At 39.3% G+C, this 12,722-nt stretch overlaps 1 protein-coding gene across 1 annotated transcript in view; it reads right to left on the bottom strand.

Moving 5' to 3' along the window:
* Positions 1-12,722, bottom strand: part of LOC150078991 (multiple PDZ domain protein-like) — a 798,800-nt gene that overhangs the window by 54,987 nt on the left and 731,091 nt on the right. Inside the window, exon 21 of the mRNA XM_090382913.1 lies at positions 1,680-1,783. Coding sequence (XP_090239039.1) covers positions 1,680-1,783 — 104 coding nt within the window. The remainder of the gene's footprint in view (positions 1-1,679; positions 1,784-12,722) is intronic.

The following is a 12,722-nucleotide window of genomic DNA, read 5'->3' as shown; positions in this document are numbered from 1 at the left end:
AATCCACACGGTGTGTGCCCCCATGGGGCACAACATCGCTTCGCAATAAATGTGTGGGCAGGTATGGTCGGTGACTGCCTAGTGGGGCCCATACCTGTTACCATCCCACATGAACTCCACTAAATATCGGACCTTTCTTGAACAAGTTCTACAAGGGTTACTTGACGATGTTCCAGCAAATGTGAGACGCAACATTTGGTTTCAACATGACGGGGCACCTGCCCATTATGAAAGGTCTGTTCGTGATCATTTGAACAGGCTTTTTGGGCGTCGATGGATTGTCCATGGTGGATCCGTTGCCTGGCCCCCACGCTCACCTGATTTATCGGGCCTTGATTTCTTTCTGTGGAGGCCCTCAAACCTATCGTGTATGAAATCACCTGTGGAGACGGAAATGGAATCCGTGGTGAGACTCGTCTGAGCTGCTGCTACTGTCAAAGAAACTCCAAGTGTGTTCAACCGTGTCTGCCAATCCATGCTGCATTGGTGTCATGCATGCATCGCGTCTCATGGTGGAACCTTCGAGCATCTGTTGTAACATCATGAAATGCCTCCATCTCGTACTCCATTGTTAATATTATGTCAAATAAATGTTTGCCACTAATTACTGTCTTGTGTCATTTCTGCGTCTTGTTCATCTGCTACTACTTTCCCGTGAAGTTTCCGGTTATGGGTTCCTATGGGATTCACATTCCTTTAGATGTTACCTACTTCCCCTAAACGTTTGTACCAATATTTTTGAGACACCCTGTATTATCGGTAGTGGCATATAAGGTCATAATTATTGATTGATTAAAGTATTGATTAGTTTTTTTTCTGATTATTAAAAGCAGATTATTGAAGTTCATGGGTGGGCTGAAATTTACTTATGGGTACCCTCCAAGACTGCCTCAGTCTTAGGGTGTTTATCCCCCCTCTTCCCGCTGTTTTAATCTGATAGGAAAACGACTTTTACTGCCACTAGTGACAACACACACCGTCTGCATAAGTCGTTTTTCTATTTCAAAACAGCGGGAAGGGGAGATAAACACCCTAAGACTGAGGCAGTATGGAGGGTATACCCTTAACTAAATTTCAGCCGCGAAGACATTAGACTCATGAACTCCAATAATCTGATTTAAATAATGACATAAAACTAATTTATACATTGTTATCGACTTCTACTGCCACTACCAATAATACGCACCATCTGTTTACAGAGAATGCAGGGAGAACTGTAGTAGCAGGAAACAAATTTGCTCGGTATAAGTTTACCAAAGTTTCTCATGGTTCTCACGTTGACTTTCTTTACCTTCAGCCCTAGACCTTTTATCTATTTCCATATCAAGCAGCAACAGCAAAAAGTATTTTTTGTCCATTTCCAATTCTGCATCAAATAAGGATTACATATTTAGATTAACAGAAGAGCTGATATAAATTGATTCCACAGCTAAGGTTTATGTGGTATGCCTTAAAGTCCATCAAATAAAAAGGGCAAGTGACAAAAATATCCAAGTTCATGGTCTTTAGAATATTCAAAGAATCACAGAAAAAAAAAAAAAAAAAAAAAAAAAAAAGACTACAATTACTTCTGCATCTAAACAATTATAATTACATTTCTCAACTGATTAATATAAACACTTATTTAACCCTTTATTTATTTATTTTATTTAAATCCTGGTACAATGTCTTATACTTACATGTCAGAATTTTCTTCCATCTTTGGAGTTGTTGATCCTGAAGTACTTCTACGTGATCCTGCTCGCAACCTGCCAATCTTCATTTCTATCCTACCCATTGTAGTCTAGAAAAATATAAAAATGTTACTGAAATCTAGGTATGAGGTTTCTATAATACAACATACTCTCAAAAGTAGAAGCAAACCAATACCTTTTAAGAAAATGAGCATTTATTCACAATACATTAATCATTTGTAGGTCCACTTTTGACTTTAATGAAAACTGTGTTCTTTCTGAAAATACTTTTACCAATTTATGGTATGAACTCATACGTTGCTCTTCAAAGTAGTCATCAGATGTTAACAGAAATGAGCATACACTTCATGTGACTTGAATGAGCACTATAGTTTATTCCAAAGACATTTCATGGGACTCCATGGAATGTCTTTGGACATTCCATGGAGTCCAAAACATTCCACTTGAAATATTGTTCAGAGTTTAGGCCTAAATGGTTATCAAATGAACTAATGAGACTCGTGACAGAGAAGAAAAATGCATGGGATGCATATAAATTATCAAGCGACTCAGAAGCCTATGGCAGATATAAGCTAGTCTGTAATCAGATCACAAAGGAGGTTAGGCAGGTGAAGGCAGATTACGAGAAATCGTTGGCAAAAGATGCTAAGAAAAACAGCAAGGATTTCTTTACTTATCTAAACGCTAAAAAGAAGGGGATGAATCTGATTGGTCCACTTGATATCGATGGTTTGACTGTTGATGATCCTGCTCACATAGCAAACAAACTGAATGAGTATTTTGCATCTACATTCACACATGAGGTTTGAAAATGGCAGGTTATCAAATTGTAGCAGAGTGCTTAATGATTTTGTAATAATTGAGAGCAAAGTGGAGGAGAAATTGTTGAAGTTAAACATAAGAAAGGCACCTGGGGTGGATGGGATCTATCCAGTTATATTAAAGGAGGTGGCAAAGCAACTAAGCAAACCCTTAGCCATAATTATGAGAGCATCCTTGGACTCAGGGGAGGGCCCCATGGACTGGAGATGTGCAAATGTATCCCCAATTCACAAAGAGGGATCTAAGGTGACACGAGTAATTACAGACCAGTTAAACTTCTGTTCCGGGTAAAATAATGGAGTCACTGGTTAAAGATGCATTGCAGTATCATCTAGACAAGACTGCAGCAATAATTCAGACACAGCATGGGTTTGTTAAGGGAAAGTCTTGTCTGACAAATTTCATAGGATATTATGATGTGGTAACAAAGGAACTGAATGCAAAAAATAATTTTGATATCATATATTTGGATTTCAGGAAAGCTTTTGACACTGTTGCGCATGGAAGACTATTGTACAAATTAGAGCAGAATGGTATTAAGGGTAAGTTGCTACAATGGATAAAAGGATGGTTGAGTGGGAGAAGACAGAGGGTGGTAATTAATGGGTGCTGCTCTTCGTGGAGTCCCACAGGGTTCTGTGTTGGGTCCACTGTTGTTTTGTATATTTATCAATGATATTGATGAAGGTATATCAGGCTTAGTGTCGAAGTTTGCAGATGATACAAAGGTTGGCAGGGTTGTTAATGACAGTAATGGCAGTGTGCTATGCAACAGGATCTAGATAATTTTGGCAGATGGGCTAAGAAGTGGCAACTGAAGTTTAATCTTAACAAATGCAAAGTACTGCCTATGGGTAGAAGTAACCCCAGAGAAACGTACCAACTGTGTGGTACTACACTTAAGGTGGTAGAAAATGAAAAAGACCTGGGCGTAATTGTGCAGTCAGATATGAAGTTTTCTGAGCAATGCAGACAGGCTGCCGGGGGCAGGTCATGGGGTTTTGTCAATGATATATAGGAATTTTGCTAGCAGGGAAAAGGAGGTGTTTGTCTCTCTGTATAAGGCAATGGTCAGGCCACGCCTTGAGTACTGCGTACAGGTCTGGAGGTCTCATTTTAGGAAGGATGTAGGATTTGCTGGAGCGTGTACAGAGAAGGGCAACAAGATTGGTGAGGGGAATTAAGGGATCCTCTTACCAAGAGAGGCTTAAGTTCTGCAAATTGCAGTGGCTGGAGACTAGGCACCTGCACGGTGATCTGGTTAAGGTATATAAGGCCTTGAATGGGTTGAGCACGCTGAATTCTGATGGGATCCTTCCACTTGTTCAGATTACGAACCTAAGGGGCATATATTCAAATTAAGAAAAGACAGATGTAGAATAGATGTGCGGAAATTTGCCTTTAGCCAGCGGGTGGTTAATTGCTGGAACAAACTTCCATCTGTCGTTGTGGAAGTTGATAGGTTGAATAAATTTAAGGAGGAACTGGACAGGCATTTGGAGGGAATGGTGTGTTTATTTTTTTTGTTTTTTTTTTTTGGCTGATGCTGCATAAGCTCATATACTTGCTTTCTTGCATCACATGCCACTACTACTATTACTACTACTCAGGTCAGCAAACACAGTGAAGAAACATTTAAGACAACATCATCTGTATTTACATTTTCCTTAACACTAATGAAACATGTGAAGATAATTTACTATATGTAATGGCAAGGGAGCTAACTCACACAGCAGTGGCCATTAAACAAAAGAAAAAAAAAAAAAAACACTAACCCACTTCGCTTGCTCATAAGCCTTCTAATAATTTGTCAAACCCTCCTTTAAATAAATCCACTAAAGTTTTGCTAGTGTGTGAGTGACCAATCCACAAGTCATCTGGGAAGTTAAATTCGCCCATTATAAGGTATTCTGATTTACCGTTATTTCTCTGTACAAATGTTTATTGTACTCAGAGCCATCAAGCCTATAACACACTCCTACTCTCATTTTTGCTTTCCTAGTGCTTAAGACACACCAAACTGACTCAACATTGCACTGTCCCCCTACTCCGTATGTAAACTAGATGCACTACATTAGATTTTGTGTGTTTCTTAACTATAGCATAACCCCACCTCCCTTCCTATCATGTCTACATTTTCTGTACACACTGATCTCCCCAAATTCCGATTCTGCACTGCAAAAATCCTCTAGGGGGAACGATTGTGTCAGGCTGTTTGTATGATGTGCTCCGTAAACTTTTCTTGATTTGTGTGTTTTTTAATTAAAGTATTAAGTTCCTATTAGTGCCACCACATAAAGATACGCCCTTGGATTGCCAGGTGCAAGTACTTTATTATTTGAGCAGACAACATATAAGCATTAAATGAATTTCTGCATGTTCATTCTGCAACTCTATATAAGTGCTTTCAGCCATTATCTTGTACATGTGTCCAACAGACACTTGACCCTGACCAGGCATTAGAGTTTCGCATAGCCGTTCTTGCTCTCCCCTCCCTACTTAGACCCCTGCTACCTGTGGATTTCACTGCAGGACAACTAAGGCGACCGGCTGGTCACAGTGCCAATTGCTTGCAAAACCACAACTGGTGGTGATATTAAATTGTCTAGTAACACCACAGTAACTGAATTCAATATGACAAATACTACCTTCTGTCAAAATTCATTCTAGCATCTGCACCATCTGTGGGACCAGCTCTGACCCCATTGTCCAATGCATTGAGTGTAAGCAATTAATATGCAATGACTGTAACCAATCTGACCTGAAAAAATTGAATAAAAGTCGTCGGAAATCATTCTGTTGTGATAGATGTTGACTTATAAATTCTCAGAAAAGCCCCATAACTGTTGCAACACAAAACAGCACGGAACCTGAAATGCCCTAGAGTAGGGCATTTCAAAGTTGAAATGCCCTACTCTAGTTCATTTGAGACAAATATCATGCCAATAACTAGAAATACTGACTCTGAATTGTACATGGATGAAGCCTCTAATCCTTTGCTGTCTTCAGGGTCGCATCAACTTTCAGATGCATCAACTTAAACACATATATTTGTGCTGCCAGAAGATTTCAGCGCCAACACCCTCCCTAATGAAACTCTGAATCCAACCTTTTGTATTCTGCAATCAACTGAATTCCAGGAACTACTCTTTAATACTATGCAGAAAATCCTCATTCAAATTCTGATAATCAGCATACCTCATACTGCAAAATCTGATATTCCCCTGGATTCTAATAGGAAACTGTGAGCTATCTAAAGAAACGAAGGAAACTGCGAGCTATCTAAAGAGATTCGTGGTATAAGAACAATATTAACTAATCAACAAGCTGAAATTTCCGACATTAACGCCCAAATTAAAAATCAAGTCAATTATGTCTTGCCACTTAAGGGAAGCTAGGAAGAATTCTGAACCTACTCTTTAAACTAATGGGCTCAAAGTGAATAAGAATTCTTCATTACCTGACGATGCCCTTAGTATTGAGACCAGATCTTCATCTTCCATTGGCCTCAATACTCCTACTGCTGCAAATATTAATTTGCCAAAGCCTGCTAACATTCATGATTCAAGTCATTCAACAGAGCAATTTATTGCCAAACAGACTCTGTCAGATGGTTCTTCTGATGTATATCGAACCACTCCTACCACCTGCTCTCCTCTGCGGAACAGTTCTGTCTGTACCTCTATTTTACAAGCTCAGAGTCACCAAGTGGAATCCTCTTCAACATCAGTTAAGGCAACATATGCAAAAATAACTGCTGCCACATGAGGTCTGCAAACCTGTCTGTAGGGCTGCCGCCACAGTGAGTAAACCTGTGTCTGATTGCCAGTCTCAAATATCACACCAAAGATCAAAACAGAAGAAACCTTTAGAAAATGTTAACGCCTCTATATCTCAAGATACTTCCTCGAAGCTTCCAGCCAAAATTCATCAAACACAGAATGTAACTACTGCAGAAAAATCTCAGTTACTCAAACATAAGTACGATATCATAATTATTCCCACAAAAGACTGAATTTTTGTTTCTAGGCTTGGACCCGCCACTAAATCAGAAGATCTTATCAATTTAATTAAAGAAAAATATGGTTTCGGTGTAGATGTCCGTTCTCTGAAGACACGGTGTCCTGCCTACTCATCTTTTATAATAACATGCCTTCCATCACAAACAGAAAATGTGCTGAATCTCAGATCCCTCTTATCAGGGGCTCTAGTAAAATGCTTCATGGACAGACCATCAAGGGAGTCCAAAATCTCTTCTCCACAGGCATAGCAATCAGAGGCCCTGCTATCTACACATACTATGCTCTCCTCTCGTCATAGAATCCCCAGAGCCCAACTGTTCAGTGTTTACCTTCAGAATTGCAGGAGTATAATTAGCAACCTAAACCACTTTAGAGCAATCCAAGGCTCACATATTTATGACATTTACCTGCTCACTGAAACCTGGCTCTCCATAGATACTGATGATCAGGAGATTATAGATGAGCAATATAGAATCCATAGAAAGGACAGAGGATCTCGTGGAGGCGGAGTAGCTATTATACATTCTAACCATATACTCTGTGTGCGCCTCCGTAGCCAGGTGGGAAGGAGCAGCGGTGCGTTAGCACACGCTTCTTGATTAGACGGGGTTCGAGCCCGTCACCACCAAATATGGAGGATGCGGAAAGGTCAGGGAATGACCACCGCATATCCCGGAGCAATATGGCCTTAGTTGCTAATGCTCCTAAAAACCAAATAACAACAATAACATATACTCTGTGAAATTGCATCAAATTTCACAAATATTGAATCACTATACTGCCTTCTTCATCTTGGCAAGTTAAAAGTTTTAATCGTATTGCTTTATTTTCCACCTCCCTTAACTAATATCCACCTTCAGTACTTAGAAAGCTTGCTGGAATCTATCTTCCCACTAATTCAATCTGCTGACATAGCAATGGTTTTGGGTGACTTTAACTGTCAACTGGCCAATTTAGGATCTTCTTCTCCATTACTGCAGACTAGGGCTCTCTTTAATATGCTTCACAGCTATGGTCTTGAACAAATTTGCAATTTTCCAACCAGAGAAAATGCCTACCTTGACCTAATATTCTCCTCTTCTCATATAGATGTTCGCAATGACAACCCTATATTTCACTCGGGTCATTCGCCAATTACTTTTGACATCACTGTGACTTCTCATAACTTCAAATGTAGCTCCCGTTCTCCACGATTCAATTTCAGAATGGCTGACTGGCCTCTGCTCAACCTAGCTCTCAGCAACATAGACACGCAGCTCTCTGGCGCTATGGATAACATCGATGTGCTCACCATCAACCTGATCAACTGTGTCCAATCAGTTATATCTGACATTCCTCAATCCCATTTGACCGCATGCTCTACCTACTCACACTGGTATAACAGTGAACTAATACATAAAATTAAATCCAAAGAATTCTATAGAAACAAGTATAAGCAATCAGGTGACAGTCAATACTATGAAATATTCAACCAACACCACAAAGAAGTGAAAATGCTCATATTAAACTCTTACAATATGTATACAGAGTCAGTTCAGAATAGTCTGCTTACTCACAGAGATATCAAACCATTCTGGAATTACATGAAGCATAAGAATATAACCAGTAGAAAGTTACAACTCCATAATGCAGATGGAATTCTCTTATCGGACGAATTCAGTATTGCTCAAGAGTTTGCCAAACATTTTTCCCAGAATTCGAACAAATGATACATTGAGACCTGCCTCATTTCCTGACTTCACATCTGTTAAAGATGATATCCTCATTAACCTCTTTATCACTGATGAAGATTTAAATTCGGCATTAAAAAGCATGAGAAATGACTATACTAGAGGCTCAGATGACATTCCAGGCTTATTTTGGAAAATGACTGTCACTACCTTAAAACCCCTCATGCTGCGGATCTTCAACTTGTCTCCCAGGCTGGGGAAGTATCCTAAGCACTTTAAGCAGGTCAATATAGTTCCTATTTTCAAAAAAGGTGATAAAAATGATGTAACTGATTAAAGACCCATAACCTTGCAAAACAGCCTGGCTAAACTCTTCGACCAGCAGTAACAAACATCTCTTTGAATTCTTCCGGCCCTTCATTGATCAGAATCAACATGATTTCTGCAGTGCCAAGTCAGTAGTCACAAATTTGCTTCCTTTCTGGCAATACACCTCTGAAGTGCTTGATAATCACCTTCAAGCTGATGCAGTCTACACAGACATACCTAAGGCATTTGATAAAGTCCTGCACAAACAACTTCTGGAAAAACTTAAGCTATATGGTATCCGTGACCCTTTGCTCTCATAGCTACGTAGCTATATTACGCATCGTTCCTTGAGCGATATCATCAATCAAGTGAACTCAGACTGTTTTATACCACTAAGTGGAGTACCACAAGGCTCCCCCTTAGGTCCTCTTTTCTTCATTGTTTTCGTAAATGATCTTCCTTCTTTCATCTACACCTCCAATATTAAAGTTGCTCTCTATGCAGATGATCTTAAGATCTACTCAGCAGTGAAGGAGATTACCGATTCTCAACAGCTTCAATGTGCTCTCAATAAATTCTCTCTGTGGCTATCTCTGAATGGCAAGTCAGCTAACCCCTCGAAGTGCAAAGTAATCTCTTTCTCATCCGACAGATCTCCACAACTAATAAATACATAGTACAGTATTAACTCTGTGATCATTGAAAGGTGTGACCAAGTTAACGACTTGGGGATTCTCTTCTCCAGCAGTGCTAAATTCAATGCTCATGTCCTTAAAATCACCAGCAAAGCATTCAAAACACTGGGATTCATCAAATGGAACACATAGAAGTTCGAAAACTACAGATATGTGGTTATCTTTTATAAAACTATTGTTCTTCCAATCCTTGAATTAAGTTCACCCATCTGGAATCCTCACACAAAGACTTTAACAAAATTGAAGCAGTCCAAAAAAATTTTGTCCATTACCATACGTACCGTAATCCTCTATTCTGTCACTTAGTGTATTATGAATAGCTGTGTGATTACTTTCATCTGAGGCCTCTGTGCACCAGAAGAGTTACTGCTGACATCACCCTTCTAGCCAAAGTAATCATTGGAACTTATGAAGCATCTGATATCCTTAAGAAATCAAAATCAACTTCAATGCTCCTTGTAGACAAGTCAGGAACCTTACACCATTTTGCCTTGACTCTGCCACCACGGACTTTATGAAGTTCAGTCCACTGAACAGAATCAGAAAATGACTCTCTCACTGATTTCTTTGACAACTTCCAATCATTGATGAACTCCATCCACAAGTTTGCCTCTTCTATTAAACTGCAAAGTGACTAGCTCTGATCTAATTATTGTAGTTTATTAGTATTATGTGTTTTATTATTTTTCTATTCTCTAACTTATTAATTATTACTTGTTTTACCGGTAACTTAATTTAATGCAATCCTCTTTTGTATATATGATTTTAATGTTTATCTTCCTGTTGGATTTCATATTATTGTTATTATGTTTATTGTTCTGATCTCAGATACACTGTTAATGGTTACCTGTTGTGTATCTTGTTATTAATAAAAATAAAAAATATCTGTATGACACCACTGATATCCGAATAATATCCAGATTTGATGTCTTGACCAGTACTTCAAATTCATCAAATTAATTGATTATACTCCTAGCATTGTTGTACATGCAAGTATACATGTGCCTGTATTGACCATTGTTCTTACTCTAAGTTACCCTAATACAGCCCACATATTTACTTGTGCAATGATGACTCGCAGAGTCCTTGAATTCCCCAGCACTTTGCTTTCCACACCACTGATATCCTAACAACATCCTTCTTTGATGTCTTGACCAGCACTTTTAAAATTCATCAAATTTATTTACTATGCTCCTAGGATTGTTGTACATGCAAGTATAATGTGCCTCTTCTCATTCTTAATTACCCTAACAGAGCCCATGTATTTACTTCTTCCATGATGACTCCCAGCAGTCCTTGAAATCCCCAGCACCTTGTTTTCAGGCTGCTGCAGATTCCAATAGAAGGAGAAGAAGAAATCCAAGAATCACTTTCTCTATTGTGTGCAGCTACTGTTAATCCATTTGTCTGTGAATCCCCCCCCCCATTCCCTAAAGCCAATAGTCTTTTTAATCACCTAACTCTGCCTTGATAGCGTCAGCAAATATTCCTGCACCCTTTCTATATAACTGTATACCATCCCTGTAGAAGAAATCCTTCCTCTTAACAACAGACCACGCTGAGAAAAATTCTATCCCATGAGCCTTGCACAACCTCTTCAGGGCTGAATTGATTGAAAAGGCTCTCGTCATATACTCCTTCCTATCGTGTCTGGGCAGACTTGCAGACATTTTCAGATTTAACCCAAACTTATGACTTTTTTTCAACATTGACCTATACTTAGCATTAGCAGAGCTCCAAATGCTTGTCTAGTTGTGCTTTGAATTTATTTAAGCCGTCAACTTCTAAAATTGACAGATCAAAGGTTGTTCTGTCAATTGACAGATCAAAGTTTGTTCCAGCAATCAACCACCCGCAAGATAAAGGAAAATTTCCATACATCTATTCTAAAACTGATTTTTTCCTAATTTTCAGTGTATATCCCCTCAGGAAATAAATCTGGGCAAGAGGAAAAATCCCATCAGCATTGAGATTGCTCAAACCATTCAATGCCCTATACACCTCAATCAGATCACCTCGCAGGTGCCCAGTCTCCAGACACTGTAATTTAAAAATTGAAGCCTTTCTTTGTAAGAGCAGCCCTTTGTTCCATCCACTAATCTTGTTGCCCTTCCTCTGAACTCATTCCAGCAGCTCTACATCCTTCCTAAAATGAGGCCTCCAGACTTGTATACAGCACTCAAGGTGTGACTTGACCATTGCCTTATACAAAGGGATAATCATCTCCTTATCCATGCTAGAAAAATTCCTGTATATCAGTGACAAGACACCATGAGCTATTCTTGCAGACTATCTGCACTACACAGAAAACTTCATATCTGACTGTACAATTACCCCAAGGTCTTTTTCATTCTCTACCATCCTGAGTGTATTATCATACAGTTGATATGTTACTCTGTGGATACTGCTACCTATCTATATGTACTTCACATTTCTCAAAGTTAAACTCCTGTTGCCACCTCTGAGCCCATCTGCTCAACTTTTCTAGATCCTGTTGCAGTAGCATAGTGTCAGTAGTGTCCTTGACAAACCTGCCAACCTTTGTATCGTCTGCAAACTTGGACATTAAGCTTGATATACCATCATCAATATAGAAAACAATAATGGACCCAATACTGAACCCTGAGGGACTCCACTAATAACATTAGTCCACGACGAGCAGTGTCCATTGATTACCACTCTCTGTCTTCTCCCCCTCAACCACCCCTTTATCCATAGCAGCAATTAGGACTTAACACCATACCGCTTCAATTTGCACTGTAGTCTTCCACGTGCAACAGTATCAAAAGCTTTCCTAAAATCCTCCCCCTGAACCATGGGGGACTCCACTAATAACATTAGTACACAAAGAGCAGTGTCCATTGAATACCACTCTTTGTCTTCTCCCACTCAACCACCCCTTTATCCATAGCAGCAATTAGCCCTTAACCATACTGCTTCAATTTGCACTGTAGTCAACAGTATCAAAAGCTTTCCTAAAATCTCCCCCCCCCCGCATGTCAACTAGATGCTCTGCATTACATTTTGTGTGTTTCTTAACTACATCAAATTAATATCAAAATCATTTTTTGCATCCAGTTCCTTTGTGAGCACATCACATTATCCAATCAAATTGGTCAGACGTGACTTCCCCTTAATAAATGCATGCTAAGTCCAAACTATAACTGAAGTCTTGTCTAGATGATCCTGTCGTGCTTCTTTAATTTACTGGAACAGAAGTTAAACTAACAGGTCTGCAATCACTTGTGTCACCCTTTGATCCTCCTTTGTGAATTGAGGTCACATTTGCACATCTCCAATCCATGGGTACCTCCTCTGAGTCCAAGGAAGGTCTTATAATTATGGCTAAGGGTTTGCTTACTTCCTCTGCTGCCTCCTTTAATATAACTGGATAGATCCCATCCACCCCAGGTTCCTTTTTTAAGTTTATCTTTAACAATTTCTGTTCTGCTTTGCTCTCAGTTAATACAAAATCATTCTGCTCACTTCCAGAGTTCAATACACCTCTGG

This window comes from Mastigoproctus giganteus, chromosome 10, assembly GCF_048544385.1.
Source record: "Mastigoproctus giganteus isolate SK-2022 chromosome 10, ASM4854438v1, whole genome shotgun sequence".
In the NCBI taxonomy this organism is placed as follows: Eukaryota; Metazoa; Arthropoda; class Arachnida; order Uropygi; family Thelyphonidae; genus Mastigoproctus; species Mastigoproctus giganteus.
This window is presented reverse-complemented; position numbering and strand designations above follow the sequence as displayed.